The sequence below is a fragment of the Tursiops truncatus genome, chromosome 11 (genome assembly GCF_011762595.2).
Source record: "Tursiops truncatus isolate mTurTru1 chromosome 11, mTurTru1.mat.Y, whole genome shotgun sequence".
Classification (NCBI taxonomy): domain Eukaryota; kingdom Metazoa; phylum Chordata; class Mammalia; order Artiodactyla; family Delphinidae; genus Tursiops; species Tursiops truncatus.
In genome coordinates this window covers 7,440,705-7,461,208 of record NC_047044.1, presented here as the reverse complement: position 1 = coordinate 7,461,208, position 20,504 = coordinate 7,440,705, and the positions used below count along the sequence as shown (strand labels likewise).

Genomic DNA, 20,504 nt, shown 5'->3' with positions numbered 1-20,504 from the left:
CCACTGGACCACCAGGGAAATCCCAGGAATGACTTGTTCTAATCTCACATCTTGTCAGTGGTTGAGCCAGGGTTTGGACCCAGGCAGCCCAACTCCAGGGCCCTCCCTCTCAGCCTTCCTGCCTGTTACTAGGGATGAAGTGTCCCACCCCCAGTAACCCAGTCCCTTCCCAAGGGCACCCATCCCATCCCCACTTGCCTGGGGAAGGACGTTGCCCCTGAGATTCTCTCTCCCGTGTCATCAGCCCCTCCCTCTCCACAAGATCGTTCCGTCAGCCCAAAACATGCTCTAAAATCTTCCATCCTAAAAATTAAATAACCTGAGCCCCCATTGCCCTCCGGCTACCACCATTCTTCTGCTCCCTTTACCGTGAAACTCCACAGGAGTGAGTCCTACATTCACAGCCCCCCTCAGACTTCCACCCTCCACTGAAGCCACCTTCTCAAGGTCACACTGATGACTGCCTTGGTGTTGCCACATCAACCTGGGTGGATCTCAAGCTCGTCTTTCTCTGCTTCTGAGCAGCGTTTGGCACAGTTGCTCACTCCTGCCTTCTAGAAACCCTTTCTCCCTGGCTCCAGATTCACCTCCCTCCGTGGCTGCTCCTCCTGTCTCCCCGAACTCTAAATGTCAGAGGCTCCAGGGTCAGCAGGTGCCCTGCTCCCCGGGTCTTTCACTCTGTTCAAGGCCTGGAGTGCCATCCATGCCCCGGCAACTCCCACAGGTGTCTACAGCCCCATCCTCTCCCCTGGGCTCCAGACTCGTGCCTCCACCTGCTCCCTTGCCAGCACCACCTTGACCTGCCCAAAGGCTCCTGGTCTCCCCATAGCTACTCCTCCTCAGTTTTCCCTTCAAAGTGAGGGGCCCCACCATTCCTCAGGTGCTCAGAATAAAGCCTTGGGGTCATCCTGGATCACCTGCTTTATCTCACAGCCGCATCCAATCCATCCACAGTTCCTGTCAGTTCTAGAATCCGGCCATTTCCTCCCACCCCCAAGGCCACCCCGTGGTGTCCGAGCTGCCACATGTCCTGCCTGGGTTACGGCCGCCTCCTCCTGATCTCCTGTTTTCACCCTGCAGACTGTCCTCCTCACAGCTGCCTATAACCATCGTCATATCCTGTGGCTCCCAACACACTCAGAAACAAATCCAAACTTGTCACCGCAGCCTAAAAAGCCCTTTGAGACCTGGCTGTCTACCTGGTCCACTCCCCTCCCTCTCCACCCCTGGCACTTTGACCCTTTTGCTCCGCCTGGGTCACGCCCAACTCCTTCCCATCTCAGAGCCTTTGCACTTGCCGTTCCATCTGCCTGGAGTGCTGTCCCCCAGATCTTCTCAGCCCAGCCCCATTCGCAGTGCCTGGCCTGCCTGGTGCTTGGCACTGTCTGCCAAACCCACAGGGACAGGAGGACTGGACCAGGGCTGGTGTGGCAGGAGCGCCACTGTCGCCACCAGGTGGCGCTGCAGACACATCCCTGGGCGGTGACCTCTGGTCCAGCCTCCAGATTTGTCCTCTCAGCAAAGCCTCGCGGGGCCTCCCGTGCCAGGCGGTGCTGTGAGGCACCAGCTGCCTCGGCCCCGCCCTGCCTGCTCTCCAGCGGCTGCTGGCAGACACTGTCTGGAGGTATCCAGGGAGCCTGGAAGAAGGGAAGGCTGGTTGCCTCCCAGGGCCTGTGCTTCTAGGCTCTTTCTGGGCAGGGAGTAGACGTGTAAGCCTGAGAGGGATGTGTGGGGAGAAGGGGGGCTCAGCCAGAGCAAGGTGTCTGGAATGAGGAGTTCCGGGGAGGCCTTGCACTCAGAGTCTGCCCATCGAGCCTGGGTTTGCATCCCACCTCCTTCTGTCGTCTGTACGTCAGCCCTTGCCCAGCCTCCCAGAGCAGCAGTGAGGAGTCAGGGCTCAAGTCATTTTCAAATGGATTTTTCCAACAGAACCTCGTTTTTCAGCCGTAGTCTTCTCCAGAAGGCCAGCATATGACACTGATAAAAGGGGTGTTGATCCAAGCTCAGGGTGCTGACAGGTCCTTAGTCTAAAGTCACTTGAGAGGGTAAGTGTGTGACAACCGTGAGTGATGGACACACCCTACCCAGGGTGTTGGTGAGGGCCGTGGTCCCACTGGGAGCTGCCCCAGTGCTCCGTCTATTTCTGCAGCTGGTCTGAGCTGCAAGGCATCAAGAAAGACTTGAGGCCCGCAGGCAAAAAGCTGTTTTTAAAAATGAATTCAAGAGTGGGTATATGTATACATATGACTGATTCACTTTGCTGTACAGCAAGAAACTAACACAATATTGTAAAGCAACTGTACTCCAGTAAAAATCAATTCAAAAAATGCATTCAAATCAAGACGGTGACAACCCCAAGGCCCAGTCACGGATTCCAGGTGTCTACAGTGCCCGTCTGATGACCCCCAGCCCTGGCTGTGGGACCCTGGCAAGTCCCTTGCCCTCTCTGGACTTCAGGAGGCAGAGGAGGCCACCGTCTACCTCCAGGGGCCCATCTGTTTACCTTGGCAGGTCTGGATTTGGTGATCAGAGACATTTGGCCAATGGCCTGGCTCCACATGGCCCTCAGAAGCCTGGTGGATGCAGTCAGGAAAGCAGAGCATGTGTGAAGAGAACCTTCAAGGAGGGGCCTGGGGGCTTGGGCTGTGGGAGACAGGGTAGGCAGGGTGGGGTGGGGTGGGGAGGGGGCAAGGAGCTGACCAAGCCCTGAGAGTTTAAAACTAAACCCTGCCTGGGGCTTCCCTGGTGGTGCAGTGGTTAAGAATCTGCCTGCCAATGCAGGGGACACGAGTTCGGGCCCTGGTCCGGGAAGATCCCACATGCCGCGGAGCAACTAAGCCCATGCACCACAGCTACTGAGCCCGCGTGCCACACTACTGAAGTCCACGCTCCTAGAGCCCGTGCTCCGCAACAAGAGAAGCCACCGCAATGAGAAGCCTGAACACCGCAATGAAGAGTAGCCCCCACTCGCCGCAACTAGAGAAAGCCTGCGCGCAGCAACGAAGACCCAACGCAGCCAAAAATAAAATAAATAATAAAATACAAATAAATAAATAAACCCTGCCTGAGTGCTGTCAGCTACAGCCAACCGTGGCTCCCAGGGCCTGGGCCTGGTGACATCATCAGGGCACAGGATGTCCCTGGCAGTGACTGGAGGTGGCAGAGGGGACATGGTAGGACAGAGGGGGTCCTCATCTGCACTTCCTGCACCTGGGAGTTGTCTGTGTTTGAGGAGAGCCAGCCCGGGTTGTCACCATCCAGAGGGGCTGCCAGGGGTCCCTCCTCCCCCAACACCTGGGAGCATTTCATTTTGCATCTGAGAAAAATGAGGCCCAGAGAGACTGACTTGCCTGAGGCCCCTACTTTGAGAGATCTGACAGCTCCAGAACTGGAAGCCAGCAGTGCTGGCTCTCAAGTAGTGATTCTCGAAGTCTGGTGGGGTGGGGGACCATTTGGGGACAAGGCTCACTTGGACGAGGGCAGGGGGGAGGCACCAGCTGAGCAAGTGCCTAGGTCTGTGCTCAACATTGCTCAGAACAAGCAAGCTCCTCCCGCCTATCCATTTCCTCTGCTCCTCACTCTCATCCCAAGGAGGGACTGGCAGGGATTAGTGCTGCCCCCATTTTATAGATGAGGAAACTGAGACCCAGGAGCACAAAAATCACCTACTCCAGGCCTCACAGCACATCACACCCAGCTGGGATGGGGTCCAGTGTCCCCTGGCAGTCTCCAGCTTGAGCTTCTAGAGCCAGAGTGGGTATAGGGGGCTGCCATGGGAATACAGGGAAGGGGTGGGAGGGAGGCCCTGCCACCTCTGCTGTGGCGGTGTCCTGTGTTTAGCTTCCCTCCCATCCCTCCTCTTCCTCATCCCTCCTCCAGGGGCTCCAAGCCCCCATGCACTCAGGACCAAGTCTGGCCTCCTCGTCTGGCCAAGGCTCGCCCTGCACATCCAGCTTCATCTCTCACCATGCTCCTGACACTCAGCCTCACCAAACCGCTCATAGATTCCTACAGAGGTTGCTATTTCAGGCCTCTGAGCACTTGAACAAGATGTTCCTGCTGCCTGGAATGCCCCCTCCTGTATCCTATCTTCCCCGGGGAATTCCTATTCATCCTTCACAATTCCGCTCTGAGTCTTCATTGCTCCATCGAATCATAGTTATGATTGTAACTGCTGTATGTTTGCTGCCCGCCTCTCTTCCTGGACTGGCGGGGCAGCAACAGTATGGTACTCCGCTCTCCAAGCCCAGGGTCTACCTAGCGCTTGGATGAAGGGATTAAACTGAGCCTTGTAAGGCGGGGCCAAGGCCCACTTTGCAGGAGAACGGTGGGGGTCTGTCCCTTAGTTGGCGTTAAAGGGCTTTACTGGTGGGGGTGGGGTGTTGCTTAGCGTCCACAATTCATTCTCCGGCCAAGTCTCCCAGGCTACCCTCCCCAGAGGCCGTCAATGGCTCTGCCCTAACCTCTCCCCTGCGGGGTCTTTCCATCCTGCTCCATCAAATCAAAGCAGGGGCAGTCCCAATCTGCCACCCTCCTACTGTTTGCTTTCTCCCTCTCCCAAAAGCAACCACAGCACAGACCGCTCTCAAATCTTAGAAAAGCTCATAATTCTACTAGGGAGCCTGTTGCAAATGCAGAGTCCCAGGCATCATTCACGGGAGGCCCACTCAGAGGGACCTGGTGCGGAACCCTGGAATCAGCATTGTTAAGCAGCCTCCCAGTGACCCCGATGATCCTACTTTAGGAGCTTCCTGGGATGCAACACGGAGACCCAAGATAATGCCCTGACGAGGGGCAGGGAGGGAGAGCCACTGCCGTCAAGGTGGGACTCTGGGCTGGGGACGACCTCCGGCGGCAGTTGCCGGGCCTTAGGCACAGGGCTGTCTCAGTCTACCGGCCAAAGGTGGGCCCAGCGGCGAGCGGCATTTGTCGCACCAGGTGTGCCTGCAGGCCTCAGCGCCGGGCCTGCTGCTGCCTCCCTTCTGTGCTGGGGAGACAGACGCGGATATAAATAACAGCGAGGCCGGGCCGGATGAAGTAAGTGCGAGCAGGGAGGCAGGAACGGCCGCCAGGGAGCGGGGGAGGCAGAGGCGCTCCAGCGGGAACGGGGCGGCGCGCGGCTGACGCGGGCCGGGAGCTCCCTCGGGTCCCGGGTGACCTTCGGGCGGGGGGCGGGGGGCGGCCTCCAGGCGGGTCCGCGGCGCTGCTGAGCTCCCAGCCAGGCCCGAGCCGGAGGTGTGACAAGGCCTGGCTAGGGGTCTGGGGAGGAGGCTGCGGGGCGCCGAGGTCGGGCACTGGGGAGCCAGCGAGTGGCTCTGAGCAGGAGACTCCCCGCGGTGAGCGGCCTCGGCCACTCCGCACGCCCAGCCCGGGACTCGGCGAGTTCGCCGCGCCCGCTCTGGGCCTCGGTCTCTCCAGCTGTAGGCCCGCCGGATTCCCCAGCACTCGCGGGCAGGAGCGGGGAAGGGAGCGCGGAGGGGGCTGCCCTAGTGTGGAGAAGACGGAACAGCCTGGCTCTTCCCGGGAGAGGGCGCCCCTAACGCCTCCCTTCCCCTTACCCGGCGCCGGCGCTGACGCCCGCCCAGCCCCACCTCGCCCCGCCCCTCCCCGCCCCGCGCCCGTTACGTAACCCCTCCCCTCCCCTCCCCCTCCCCCTCGTGCTCCGCTGTGGTGTGGGGCTGGGAAAGGAGAGGCCAGGGCCGCCTCCCTCCGCGCTGCCTTGTTTGGCCCGGCATCCTCCCCTTCTGCTTAGTGCCCGAGGGGAAACTGAGGCAGCTGTCCAGCAGGGCACAGTGAGTTGGGGTGCACGCGGGGATGGGGGTAACCGCCCTCGCTAGGAGGCGAGGGGAGCCCAGGGGAGCTCAGTCTGCGGTGAGAGCCCCAGCTCCGGCTGGGGCCACGACTTCCTCCTCTGAACAAAAGTTCCCTTCCTGGCCCTGACGTTGGGGGCTCTGGAGGTCCCCTGCTGAGGAGTCTTCCGCAGTTGCTTTTCCCATCCCACTGTGTGTGGGCCACCAGTATCTTGAATTCTAAAGTCAGGCAGTGAAGCCCAGTGGTGACTGGTACCTCCGCCTACCCTCTGGGTGACCTTGGGTAAACCGCCTCTCTGAATCTCACTGTCCCCACCTATAAAATGGTGCTGCTTGCAGGCCCTCCTTCTAAGGTCTTAGGGAAGAACCCCGCATTTCAGCACCTGCTGAGTACTTAGGAAGGTAACTGTGAACTGTCCTTATCCTCCACTCACCCCTCCCAGGGCCTGACAAAGTGCAGGACCTGGGCCTGGCCCTGGGCTGGTAGGCGGTGCCCCACTGGGCCAGTCAACTCCCAGTGCACCTTGGCTTTTGCCCGGGGAGCACGTGGTCTAGGTCTGCCCTGTGGCCCGGCCGGCAGCTGCAGCTGAGGCTGTTGCTGAAGGGCCCGCTGGTGCAGCACTGCAGGCCCTGCCCGGCTGTCCTCGCACAAGACCCCTGGGAGCACCTGGGGATCCCCTGCAGTGCCACCCATGGTCTCTCTCTGAGGTAGCCACCCCAACACGTTTTGAGCACCTTCTAAGAACAGGCTTTGGGATGAAGGAGGTATCTGCCCAGATCTCTGTGCTGCTCAGACACAATGGGAGCCTCAGTCTCTTCATCTGCAAAATGGGGACAATCACACCTCCCTTCCTCCCCTCTTGCTTGGCCTCTGCCAGGTTGAGATGAAATGCCTCTAACCCTGCTCACCTTTATCGGGCCTGGAGTGTTGAGTCCAGGGCTACATGTTAATCTTACCTTCAAACAGCAACTTGAGGTGAGAATTGGTGTCCTTTTACAGTTGGGGAAACCAAGAAGTGGAGTAACTCCTCCAGGTAGGGTGATCAAAAGTCCTGGTTTGCCCAGGGACAAACACACCTTCAATGGGAAAACTGGGAGTCACCAGGCCACACAGCTCGCTAGTGACAGTGTCTGAGTCCGAAGTGGCAGTCCGACTCCAGAGGCCATGTACAGCAACACCGGACTGTATTTCCCTCCATCAGTATTTTCTGAATGTACGAATGCATCTCTTCCTGCACCTGCCTCCAACCCTTGCTGACTCCCGTGGCTTGTATATCAGGATCTAGGAGAGTCCTATGGGAAGCAACTGAGGTCTCTGGGTTCTGCTGCTGAGTTCCTAGCACCCCCTCGGCCCCTCCCTGGTTCAGCTCTGCCACAAGGAACCCCCCAGGGTCCACCCATCAGGCCCTAACCCTTTTGCCCACAGGGGAGGCTGGGTTCCTACTGAGGGAGCCACTGCCCCCTGATATCAGCTGTGTCACTTTGGAGCTCAGTTCCCTCACCTATAAAATGAGGGTGATAAAGCTGCTTTCCGGTTGCTGCTGGAGATTCAAGACAATGTAGGTAAATCTCCTGGCACCCCGGAGGCCCTCCATATATGAACATTGTTATTGCTGCTATAATGTGGTAATTATAGCAAACTATTCCATCAAGGGCTTCCTCTGTGAGGGTAATTATCCTAAATGCTTCCCAAGCATTGAAGCCCGAAGAAGTAGACACCATTTTTCAGGTGGAGTTCTGTGTCTCAGGGAGGCTGTGACCTGCCTAAGGCCACAACAGTGAGCAGCTGGACTGCCATTTGCAGGGTTCTGTACTCTTGGAGAACTCAGCTCACGTTACGGCAGCTGCTGGTGATACGGGACAACTAGGGCACAGGGTAGGGAGGGATTGCTGAGGTCCCCACAGGGCGCCAGGCCCCCTGCCTGCCTCCCGGACAAGCTGGTCCTCTGCTTGCCCAAGGTGGCAGGACAGGTTGTAAGAACCAGCCCTTTGCTCAGGCCAGGCTGCTCCCCCCGGCCGCCCCCCCGCCATTCGGCCGGCTCCCCGAACCCTCTGCCAGTCACTGTTCCCTGTCTGCCAGCCAAGCTCTGGAGCAGTCCAGGACATTGTGTCCAGAGAGAGGGCCAAGTGGGCCCCTTGCCCATGGCCGATGACCTCCTGCCCCGCCCCTCTGGGCCTCAGGCCAACCTGGCCTGTCCCCGGGCCTGGCACGCCTCAGCCCCTCCTGCCTCTCTGCATGCCCTGCTGAAGAGGGGTGCCCGCTGTTCCAAACCTTCCTCTCCCAGAAGGCAGCCCTGAGTCCTGAGGGACAGGCTCCCTGGGGTGCCTTTCAGAGGAAGGCAGCTGGGCTCTTGAGAAGCCTATTTTCCTGCTCCTGGCATTTTTGCTCTCCCTGTCCCCAAATCCAGCCAGAGCAGGTGAGAGGCCCCCTTGGGCAGAGAACTGACTGCGGGGCCCCGTGCTGACGCCGAGACGTGAGAGGACACAGCCTTATCTCCCCTGCCCCCTGCCCCCCATGGCTCAGGAAGCTGAGCTGCAGAGCAGTTTGTGCAAAGCCCCACAGCGGCTGAGAGTTAAGCGTTCACCATGGGAAACAGGAAGGGGGCCGCCCCAGGGAGTGAGGGGCACAGAGATGGGAGGAACTGCACCTGCTCGGAGGCACCCTCCTCACCACTCCCTCTGCCGCGTTCTCACCATGTGGTGTCCTTTTGTTTCCCTGAGGGTATTTTTCTCATTTGTTTATGAGGTTTACTATTTATCTTGCCCACTAGAACATGAATTTGGTGAGGGCAGGGACTTTGTCTTGTCCAACAGCTTCATCGAGGAATAATTGATAAACTATAAGCTGCACGTACTTAAAGATTATAATTTGGTAAGTTTTGACATATTATATACCGTGAAACAATCAAGATAATGAATATATCCATCACCCCCCAAAATTCCCTTGTTCCCCACTTTAATCCTTCCCTCCAGTCCCTTCCATTCCTCCTCTCCTGTCCCCAAATAACCACTAATCTGTTTTCTCTTGCTGCATGATTAGTTTACATTTTCTAGAATTTTCTATAAATGGATTGAAACAGTATGTGTGGGTTTTTTTGTTTTTGCTAGGGCTTTCACTCAGCATTAATATTTTGAGCTTCATTCATGTATCAGTAGTTCGTTTCTTTTTTTTTTTGTCTTTATTTTATTTTTATTTTTTATTTTTTTGTCCGTGCCACGCGGCATGCGGGATCTTAGTGCCCTCACCAGGGATCCAACCCCAGGCCCCCTGCAGTGGAAGCACAGAGTCTTAACCACTGGACTGCCAGGGAAGTCCCAGTAGTTCTTTTTATTGCTAAGCAGTATTCCATAGGGTGGGTGTACTAGAGTTTGTTCAGCCATTCTCCCCATGAACGACATTGGGTTGTTTACAGTTTAGGGCTAACACATAAAGCTGCTATGAACATTTGTGTACGAGTCTTTGTATGGACAGTTATTTCCTTTTCTTACGGGTGAATAGGAATGGGATGGCTGGATCATATTGTAGGTAGATGTTTAACTTTTTAAAAAATTAAATATCTATTTTTAAATTTTATTTATTTATTTTTGGCTGCATTGGGTCTTAGTTGTGGCACGCAGGATCTTCATTGAGGCATGTGGGATCTTTCGTTGTGGCGCTCGGGCTTCTCTCTAGTTGTGGCGTGCGGCTTTCCTCTTCTGTAGTTGTGGCATGCAGGCTCCAGGGCGTGTGGGCTCTGTAGTTTTGCGGCACGTGGGCTTTAGTTGAGGTGCGAGCTCAGTAGTTGTGGCACTCGGGCTTAGTTGCCCTGCGGCGTGTGGGATCTTAGTTCCCTGACCAGGGATTGAACCTGTGTCCCCTGCATTGTAAGGCAGTTCTTTACCACTGCGCCACCAGGGAGGCCCCAGAAGTTTAACTTTTAAAGAAGCTTCTAAATTATTTGCAAAGTGGTTGTACCATTTTACATTCCCACCAGCAGTGTATAAAAGTTACTAATTCCTCCACATCTTCGGTAACACATGGTATGGCCTTTCTTTTTAATTTTAGCTATTTTTAAAATCATTTATTGGGCTTCCCTGGTGGCGCAGTGGTTGAGAGTCCGCCTGCCGATGTGGGGGACACGGGTTCGTGCCCCGGTCCGGGAGGATCCGACGTGCCGCGGAGCGGCTGGGCCCGTGGGCCATGGCCGCTGAGCCTGTATGTCTGGATCCTGTGCTCCGCAACGGGAGAGGCCACAGCAGTGAGAGGCCCGTGTACCGCAAAAAAAAAAAAAAAAAAAAAAAAAAAAAAAAAAGTCATTTATTATTTTTCCAAATGTTCAATTTGATTTAACTTTTAAAAAAAAATCTGTTTATTTATTTATTTGGCTGCAGCAGGTCTTAGTTGCGGCATATGGACTCTTAGTTGCAGCATGCAGGCAGGATGTAGTTCCCTGACCAGGGATTGAAACCAGGCCCCCTGTATTGGGAGCGCGGAGTCTTACCCACTGGACCACCAGGGAAGTCCCTTAATTTTAGCTATTTTAATAGTTGTGTTCATTGTGGCTTTAGTTTGCATTTTCCTAATGACTAATGATGTTGAACATCTTTTCGTGTGCTTATTTGCCATCGATATATCTTCTTTTGATATAGTCAAATCTTTTCCCAATTTTGTGCTGGGTTGTTTGTTCTTTCTTTTTGGCTGTGTTGGGTCTTCGTTGCTGCACGCGGGTTTTCTCTAGTTGCGGTGAGCGGGGGATACTCTTCGTTGCGGTGCACGGGCTTCTCATTGTGGTGGCTTCTCTTGTTGCAGAGCACGGGCTCTAGGCGCACGGGCTTCAGTAGTTGTGGCAGGTGGGCTCAGTAGTTGTGGCTTGCGGACTCTAGAGTACAGGCTCAGTAGATGTGGTGCATGGGCTTAGTTGCTCTGCGGCATGTGGGATCTTCCCGGGCCAGGGCTTGAACCTATGTCCCTTGCATTGGCAGGCAGATTCTTAACCACTGCGCCACCAGGGACGGGCTGTTTGTTTTCTTATAATTGAGGATTTAAAAAAATTGAGATGTAAGTGACTTTTTTTTAAAGATTTATTTATTTATTTTATTTATTTTTGGCTGCATGGGGCTTAGGTGCAGCATGCGGGATCTTTTCTGAGGCGTGTGGGATCTTTCGTTGTGGTGCATGGGCTTCTCTCTAGTTGTGGTGTTTGAGTTTTCTCTTCTCTAGTTGTGGCATGCAGGCCCCAGGGTGTGTGAGCTCTGTCGTTGTGGTGCACAGGTTCCAGAGCATGTGGACTCTGTAGTTTGCCGCACACAGGCTCTCCAGTTGAGGCACGAGAGCTCAGTAGTTGTAGCACGTGGGCTTAGTTGCCCCAGGACATGTGGGATCTTAGTTCCCTGACCAGGGATTGAACCTACATTGTAAGGTAGATTCTTTACCACTGGACTGCAAGGGAAGTCCCGAGATATAACTGACTTTCAAAATTATATTAGTTTCAGGTGTACAGTGTAGTGATTTGATATTTGTATATCCTGTAAAATGGTATAATTGAGTTTTGAAAGTTCTTCATAGTTTCTCTATAAAAGCTCTTTTACAAAGACTGTATTTTGCCTACATTTTCTCCCAGTCTATAGCTTGTCTTTTTATTCTCTTAACAGTATCTAAGGGAATTTTGATGAAGTCCAATTTATCAGTCTTTTCTTTTATGGATCATTCTTTTGGAGTCGTATCTAAGAAATCTTTGCATAACTAAAGATCACAAATATTTTCTCTTGTTGTTTTTTTTTTCCTTCTGTTTTTTGGCTGTGCAGCATGCAGGACCTTAGTTCCCAGACCAAGGATCGAACCTGCACCCCTGAAGTGGGAGCGCTGCATCTTAACCACAGGACCACCAGGGAAGTCCCTCTTTTGTTTTCTTTTAAACATTTTATAGTTTTAGTTTTACATTTCTGCCCCCTGGATATCTCTGTGGCTCCGTGAAGGGGGTCATCTGCACTTGCTGTGCCCATGGCTTTACCCCCTCGCTCCTCCGCTCAGGAGTCTTGTTTCTTTTCCCATCTCCCTGCCCACCGCCTGGAGCCCCTCAATGTAGAGTCCAGGTGCCATCGTACCAGCCCAGCCTGAAGTACTTGGCATGTGTGCTGGGCCATAGCTCCTCCCCCATGAGCTTCTATCAACCCTCTGAAGAGCCTTCCGGGGCTGGATAGGAGCCTCCTGCGGCTCGCTGACCTTCCTTCTGCCGTGGATCTGATCAAGGTGTTGAAGTCATAATGACCTGGGTCTGTCTTCTACTCCACTTTTCTACCACTAGAAGTCTCCCTGTCCTCCAGCAGGCCCGTGCCCAGGGCCCAGGTCAGGACCTCGCACAGAGGAGGGGCTCTGGGGAGGTTTGCTGATTGAATGTGTGAGAGAACTCTATCTCTGCTCCTAGCCACAGATGCAGCAACCTGGGCATGAGAGACTTAACTCTCACATTGGAGGTTAGATCCCAGCTCGCCACCTGGGCTATGGGGCCCATGATGCGGCCTTGAGGACTTCTTCGACCTCATCTTTGCCTGTCTCTTGTTTACTGCTGGCCTTTTCATTCCCTGAGCACACCGTACTATTTTCTACCTCGCCCTTGGGAGTGGCTGACCTCTCTTCTGCTCTCTCTGCCAATTCTCTTGTAATTCAGATTGCGGGTTGAAAGCCCCCTCCTTGGGAAGGTTCGCCTTCCCCCAACTGCCCAATCTGAAGGAGCCACTTGGTCACTAGCTACCATCACCAGTTTTGATTGTCTTAGTGGAACATCCTCACCATCTGACAAATTCTTCACTTATTTGTTTGTGGTTCCTAGACATCACTTCAGGAAGATGCCTGGAACAGTGTCCAGCACTTATGGGGCCTCCATGTTGAATGGTAAACGTTGAATGTTGAGTGATTTACTGGAGTCAGTTAGGGCAGAGCCAGCCTCAGGACCCAGATGTCCAGGTGGCTGGACCAGGCCTCTTCTCCTGCTTGGCCTTACCAGCCCTGCCACAGGTCAGCAGTATTCTGATCAGGTCCTCATGCCTGCGGGGGTCTCGACTGGTAGCCCTATGGTCCCACCCAGCGCTCAGCCCATCACTCTTTTCTCCCCTCCCTGGGGAAGGTGCCACAGCACAGGGTCCTCCAGGGCCCTCACCAGGGCTCAGGAGCCAGTGGGGCAGGAAGAGGTGCTGACCCAGGGACCAGCCCAAATGGCCTAGCTGGACAGGCGCCTAGCCTCACTGCCTCTCGTACAAATGGGACAGAGGTCAAGAGGGGAGAGAGATATTTGAGGTTACACAGAGTCGGCAGCTGTGAGGACCCACTTCTGTCGCTGGCAGTGAAATTCCCCAAATTAAAACCCAGAAAATCAGCAGGTTCCTGTCACCCAGGGGCTTGGACACTTCCTGGCTGGTCCCAGCCTGTCCTTAGGCCCTGCCCACTCAGGACTTGGCTGAAGTGGCCAGACCCAGGGAAAGGAGGAGGGAGGGCAAGAGTGTGCCCCTCCACCCCATGACTCACTTGGGGGAGGTGGCAGTGAGGGGACCAGACAGTGGCATCCCCTTGGCCCAAGGGTGGGTGCTGACTCAGGCAAGCAGTGACGAATGGAGCAGGGTTCTCCTGCCACCATGACTCACCCCTACCCACCCATCTGTTCTCCAGGAGAAACTATTTTGAGGGTGATTAGTATACGTCCCAGGATGCTACCTTGCTGGGGGACAAGCAGCTTCCCACTCTTGCAGAGGGCAGACTGGGGGCCAGCCTAGTGTCTGCTTTGAGAATGGAGTTTCCTTTTCCACCCCAGCCTGGTCCCGCTGTTGGCAGGGTTGGGTTTCGACCTGTTTGCTGATTCAAGGAAGCATCCAGGACTGGGCTGGCTGCTGGTGTTTGAGGATGAATGATTATGGCCCTGCTGATGAAATGGTACTTGTCATTTATTCTGGGCCAGCTACGGTGCTCAGCATTTTCCACTCACTGTTTCATTTAATCTTCACAAGTAGGTGTAATTATTATACCCATTTTAGAGGTGAGAGAACTGAGACGCCTGAGTAGGTGGAGTGGTTGCTTGAGGTCACCCAGCTCAGGAGCGGCAGGGCTGGGATTGGAATCCTTGTTTTCTCAGGGAGCAGAGTCTAGACTCTTCCCTGATGGGCGCCCTCCTGACACGTTCCCTGGGGAGGGGACTTGGTCTTGCTTTTCTCCTTCCTGGCTCTTCTTTGCCTCCTGATCCCTGGGCTCCCAGGCCCCCTGTATACACCTCTCCTGTAACTGCTGTCCCACCTGTGCTCCCCAGGCAGGCAGTGGGTGCTCATGGAGTGTTTGTGAATAAGTGAGCCTTTTTTCCAAGGAACTCTGAGTCTACCAGAATGTTCTTTCTCTCCTTACCCCCAGGTCTCCCACTGCACCCCTTCAGAGCCAGCAATTGGTGAATAAATGGAGGCAAGAACGTATGAATGAATCATTTCTGTGCCTGAGCCATGGAGAATTTGGAGGTTTGTTCAAACCCGGACTCTCTGTTCTTTCAGCTGGAGGGGCTGGCCGGGAAGGCGATCTCGGCACCTGAGCTGGGCCTCCCCCAGGCCTGTCAGCTCCCTGGCACGTGCACAGGGAGTGGGAATGAGTGAGTGGGTATGGGTGAGTGGGAGTGGGTATGGACCTCTACTCTAGTAGAACCTGTGCTAGGTGTTTTATTTATATTAACATAAATAGGAATGAGTATGTGAGGGGACCTGGGGCCCACAGGCAATGGGCAACCTGTGCACAGGGACACTGAGACAGGCTGGGCTTCTCCCTGCCAGGGCAGAGGAAAGGGAGAGCTCTGCCAGGGCCTGGGCATCCTGGACTGGGGCCTCTCTCTTCTCGACAGGCTCTGTTGAAGGAAGCGGCCCATGGAGGGGCCAGACATCAAGGGCTCCTGGGACCTTGTGCAGATGTGGGATGTCTGGCCTGAGAGCTTCTAGGCCCAGTTCACACACTTGGGTGGGGAGGGATCGGTGTTGGCCTGTTTGGGGGGTGAGGGGCCTGAGGAAACGCCGGTCCTTTTGATGCCCCAGAAGAGCTGCTTGCCCCCTGCCCCAGCCTGGATGGAGGTGGCATCCCCCAGGCCTGTCACCTCTCCCACACCCAGTGGCAGCCCTCCCCCCACACCCCAGTGGCACTCTTCCATAGCAGTTTCCACAGTTTTATACATGAAAAGGTCACACATGGGGCAAAATCTCAGCTTCCCCACTTACTAGTTTTATGAATTTTGCAGGTAATCTAACTTGGAGCCCATTTCTCAGTTGTACCATGGAGATAATACCTGTTATCACCAGGTTGTTGTGAGTGTAAAATAAGATTCAACAAATACCTAGCTGACATCTTCAACCCTTGGGCCTTGCAAGGCTGATGTGCATCACTGCTGGGGAGGGGCCCCAGGTACCAAGGAAGAGGGAGGAGACGCTGATTTCCTCCCTAGCCCCGGGCTCAGGCAGGCCACGTCAACCCTGAAACAGCTCCAGAATTGCCCAGCCAAGAGAAGGGTCGAGAATCTAAGCACCAGGTTTTTGGATGGAACCTGACCTAGGTAGGCTCTTCTCATCCTTGCCCACTCCTAAGGGTCTAGTGGTCTCTGATGGCCAAATACCAGAAGAGGCGTGTCCTGTTCTCACCACCTGTCAGCAGAGGGAGCGAGGCAGTTCCCAACCTCATGGAACCTGCTTCCGTGTGGAAAAGGCCCTGTGGGAATGGGCACCCGGAAGTGTCCTGGGCCGAGGGGAGAGGTGGTAAAAGGGCCCTGTGACACTGTGCCCACCCAGGGGTCAGGTGAGGATGACTAATCGTTTCGTGAGGTTCACAGGGGCTGGGTCACTCCAACTCTCCCCATCCCAAAAGGGGCCCCAGAAACAAAACAAGCAGGGAGCAAGCAGAAGGTTATTATATATCATGCTTTTAATACAAACTTAAAAAAATCTGGAACAATATAAACTGTACAGATTTGATCAATCTTTTTGTTTTGTTTTTAAACTAAATCTCTAAACACACCAATGTTCCATTCCAAAATATTGCACAACATTCTGAATACAAAACACTTGATTGTATTCCTCCTTCACTAAAGAAAACAAATTCATTACCCTGCTCCCGCGAGCTCCTCTCCATGTTGCCTCAGTGCCCCCCTTCCCATCCCCAGGGGTCAAACTAGAGAATCTACAGCTCACTGCACTGAGAAAAAGACATCATTCTGGACTAAAAGTTTACTTCCTTTACAAGACGATCCACCTTTTGACTTGTTCCTGGGAAAGGGGGGTAGACAGAGAGAGGATGGGGAAAGGGGAGAAATAGGTTTTATTCTCCTCTTTTTTTATTTTAAAGTTTGTTTTTCCTGAAAAAATATCTTTCTCTCCTCTTAAGAAAAAATCTTGAAAAGAAAAAAATTACCTTTACGTTAGAAATATACATATATTATATATACCTCTTACATTTTACAAATGTAGCAAATTATTCAATACAAACGGACACCAAAAAATGTAAAAAATAAAAAAAAAAGTTTTCCTATGAAACCAGGTAAATTAGTGCAGATTTTTGTTTTGTTTTCTTAAAAAAAAAAAATAAAGTTGAAGCAAAAATGCCTAGATTTGAGACAGACTGAGGTGGGCCCAAGAGCCCAGCACAGGAGTCATGCTCCTGATCACACATTTTTCTTCGTATTTCAAAAGACACTAAGGGGTTGGTCTCCCCCTCCCTGTATGTGGTGAGGAACAAGCCGCCCAGGGTGTGGTGGGTGCCTGTGTGCATGAGTGGGGGAAGAGGGGCTGGAAGGGGGCATAAGGCAGCATCCAACCTTTCCCAGAGAGCAGCCTGGGCCTGTCACCTGTGCGGGAGCTGAGGGCTCGGGAGAGGGTGGCCCAGACGGGGCTGGCCCCTGAGAAGTCTAGGGGGGACAGACGGTGCCGGGCCAAGGAGCCAGGGCACTGCCCCGCGCGGGGAGGTAGAGCTGGTGCCCACTGCAGGGAGAGGAGGCTGGCAGTGTCCGTCTGGGCCAGATCCGCTGCCACAGCAGTTGCCAACTTGGGGTCACTGGGAGGAGAGGGTAGGGTGCCAAAGGCTTTGGTGATGGGGGCCCTGATGCTACGTGCCCACTTGCCAAAGCGTCATGGCGTGGAAGCTAGCCCACTAGGGTTGCGTCAAGGTAAATTCTCTCCAGCAGAGGTGGGGAGGGCTCTTCAAGAATCCAGACACAGCGCCTGCCGTGGCCAAGTGCCTGTCCAGCCCAGCCTGCTCGAGATCAGCATTGGGCCCAGTGGGCCTGGGTCAGACAGTGAGGGGCTGGCAAGAGGTACCAAGAGGTTCTCAAGCAGGCAGGGGAAGAAATGTATTAAAGCGACATCTACAGCCAAAAGACCAAAGTCTCAATTCAAGGCTTTGGACTGCCCACTACAGGCACTGACCCAAAACTCCCACCCCCCAGGGCGCTCAGGTAAGCGTTTCCCACCCTGGGCTAAGGTCACACAATAGGAGGGTCCGAGTCCAGGGACTTCTCTTAGGTATCAGAGGCTGGGCATTCTCTCAGCCCCTCACTGCTAACCTTTTTTTTTTTTTTTTTTTTTGGTCAAAAACAAAAGTGCAGATCCCTCCGCAGTCTGGAAACCAGTTCCTTCTGCAGTGCTTTCCTCTGGAAGCGTCAGGCTCAGCCAGTCTGGCGCCACCACGTGAAGCACCCCACAAAAGGACTGACAACCCACCCCCAGTGCATTCCCCACCCTCACACATAAATAAACACTTTCTGCGACCCAGAATCACACCCAGAGGGGAAGTTTCACATGGCTCGGAATCCTTTAAAACAGGAGAGCAAATCACGCACGCACGCATGCACACGCACACCTACACTCACCCCACCTCCCTACCCAAGAACTCAGGCCCAGGAAAGAAGGGGCTACATGAGAGAGGCCACATGTGCCAATGGCTGGGTCTCCAGGGCCTCGGTGATGGTCTGGGCCAGGTGGGAATGGTGGCATGGGGCCACAGGACAGAGATGAAAGGGACACCAGACAGAGTGCTAACCTCCCTGGAGTCACAGACTTCAGCTCTAGGGGGAGGGTGTCAAGTGGCCAGCTGGCAGCTCCCTAGGGCCCAGGCCTGAGAGGAAGCGGGGGCTGGAGTCAGACCTATCTGGGTGGCAGGGCCCGAGCAGGCCTGCTGAGGTTGGATGGCTCTGAGTGAGAGGACAGCTGGGTGATGAAGACAGTGACACGGGGCAGTCTCTCCCTGTTCTGAGGAGGGCCAGGCCCCAGCCACTGTCTTCCTTCCCTGTGAGCTGGGACACACCAACCCTAAACCAGGCATGCGAAGGAGGGAGGGAGAGAGGGAGAGAGGGAGGGAGGGAGGGAGCAGGGAGCAGCAATTCACATCTGGACCATTCTTAGCACAGGAAGCCACTAATTAAAGATGTTATATAGAAAACTACATGTAAAAAAGAAAAAAAGAAAAAGAAATATAAAACCCAAACCAACCGAATAAATCGGAGGCAGGCAGGAGAGCAGCAGGGGGCTGAGCTAAACACTGTTCAGAGCTTCAGGGGCCCCTCCCACTCCATGCCCGGGCTGGGTCATGTTTCTAGAAGTTAGAGTGAGAAGACTGGAAATCTTTTTGTGTATTTTTCTTTTCCTCTTTTTTTTGGCCTTTCCTTTCCTTTCTCTTTTCTGTGGTCTTGGGTGCTCCTGGCCCCGTGGGCAGGTGGGCAGTCAGTTGGCCAGCACAACGGGCTGAAACGGCTGGCTGGGATACTGCATGGTGTTCAGGTTGTAGCTGAGGCCTTCCACGAAGGGCGCCTTCTCCAAGAAGAGGCTGTTGGCGCCACCTCCAAACACCTGGGCCATGTCGAAGCTGCTGCTGTTGCAGGTGCCAGCCCCACCGCCCCCGAAGGGGGCTGGGGTGCCACTGCCCTGGCCATCGGCCCCATCACAGAAGAGGCTGGGAGAGCCACCGCCGTTGTACACGAACTCCTTGGCATTGGGTGAGAGCTGGGACTGAGGGGCTGGGTTGGTGGCGATGAAGTTCAGTGAATGCAGAGACAGAGAGAGGCTCTTCTGCTTCAGCAGGCTGTTGGTGGGAGAGCGGGCCATGCGGGGCTGCTGCTGGGGGATCGGCTGGCCACTTGCCCCGCCCCCCGCCCCCCCACCCGCTGCCCCGCCCCCCTTCTTCATCTTGGTGGAGCCAAACTTGGTGGCTGCGAAGGAGGCGGTGGTAAAAGTGATGGGCTGAGCGGAGCGGGGCATGAAGGTGGGGCTGGGCGACTGGCCAAAGGACGGTGACGGGGAGTTGGACAGGGAGCTGTCCTGGCTGCCGATGGGCACAAACACCTGGGCATCGGGATTGAAGCTGCTCTTGATCTCCTTGTCCAGCTCTGGGGCAACACAGCCCTCGCTGTCATCCAGGTAGAGCACTTTCACAGCCCCCTTCTCACCAATCTGGTAGGACACCTCGAAAGGGTCGATCCAGACACTCAGCTCCTCGGGCACGTTGGCCCGCACATCCTCCACCGCCAGCCCACTCCGCTTGGCGGCCAGCTCCACCACGGGGTCCACTATCTCCCCGATGTGGACACAGCGGAAGCCAGAGCCCTTCAGTGGCTTGTCAGGGTACCAGTGGCCTTCATATTTCTTTTTCAAGAGTCGCTCTAGCTCCTCACCGAACAGGTCTGCCCGGCGCCGGGGCAGCTTGTTGTACAGGTAGGAGATGATGAAGTTCAGGGCCACTTTGATCTCCAGCTGCATCGTCCTTTCCTAGGCAGAGAATCAGCACAGGCACGTGCACAAGCCAAGGACAGTGGTAGGAAATGTAAGGTGGGCAGCCTTGGGCTCCAGACAACGCTGAAAAATGAGAAAGAAAGGCTTCATGAGTAGATATGCAGAAAGCCAGTGGGCATCAGACAGAAAAGCACCAACTTTGGATCACATAGCCTCAGGGTCCCATTTCTGCTGCACTAGTGACAGGTTTATATGTGTGACTGTGGGCAAGTCCCTTTTTTCTGAGCCTTAGTTTCATCAGTAACATGATATTTTAGTCGGCACTTGATAAATATTTTTAAGTACTTCTAAAGAAACAGGGGTACTGTGGTTTCCACTATTTTGAGAATTCAGGTCACTTTATGAGTGACACCAAAAAAATCGAGCTCCTAAATCAGATGGAGAAGGGAAGGCTCTTGCTAACTTGTCTCTGCAATATCTCGGTGAAGTCCCACTCCCAAACTGTCACAGGCCAAGACAGGAGTTTAAAATCTTTAGTTTCAACCCCTTAAATGGAAAGGGATACAGGTCACTGAACAGGAAGCAGCACTGCCAACTTTTCACGGGAGGCCAGGACTCCAATCGCATCCAATTTGTTATCCTGAGTTCCCTGGGTGTGCGTGTGCTCTGGCTCACTCTGGGTTTGCAGAGCTGATTCTTTTGCAGAACAGTGTAACCAAGGCGAGCATTTCCATCCAGACAGCCTCCAAGAATGGAGACTGGGGCATGATCCCCAGGAAAAAGTCAAGACCTATCACAATCAGAGGCATGGACCAACAAGGAAACTACTGACTAGGGGCTGCCCTAGGGAAGCAGAGGAAAGGAGAGGGAAGTGGGCCCTGTAGGCCAACAAAGCCTTAAGAGCAGTACCGGTGTGGCCTGAGGGAAATCTCTATAGTTTCTGGCTAGAGTGTAGGTGATGAGGTGGGCAGAGAGAAGAAATTTTCCATC

General features: G+C 54.4%; 1 protein-coding gene and 1 long non-coding RNA gene across 10 annotated transcripts in view; one reads left to right on the top strand and one right to left on the bottom strand.

Annotated features, from left to right (window-relative positions):
* The first annotated feature begins 5,659 nt into the window (after nucleotides 1-5,659).
* LOC109551353 (uncharacterized) lies at nucleotides 5,660-18,267 on the top strand. 4 transcript variants are annotated; one of them, XR_012324170.1, is made up of 4 exons: nucleotides 5,660-5,792; nucleotides 8,582-8,682; nucleotides 11,595-14,282; nucleotides 14,657-18,267. It is a non-coding gene; the product is annotated as an uncharacterized lncRNA (long non-coding RNA). The 4 variants fall into 4 exon arrangements; XR_012324169.1 differs by having other exon boundaries at nucleotides 8,625-8,682; nucleotides 11,595-18,267; XR_002178127.3 differs by having other exon boundaries at nucleotides 11,595-18,267.
* Nucleotides 15,701-20,504, bottom strand: part of TOB2 (transducer of ERBB2, 2) — a 12,605-nt gene continuing 7,801 nt past the window's right edge. For all 6 annotated transcript variants that reach the window (XM_033865954.2, XM_033865952.2, XM_033865953.2 and 3 more), the window contains one exon: nucleotides 15,701-19,637. In XM_033865954.2, the coding sequence (XP_033721845.1) occupies nucleotides 18,510-19,541 (1,032 nt within the window). In that variant the 5' untranslated portion in view covers nucleotides 19,542-19,637 and the 3' untranslated portion in view covers nucleotides 15,701-18,509. The remainder of the gene's footprint in view (nucleotides 19,638-20,504) is intronic.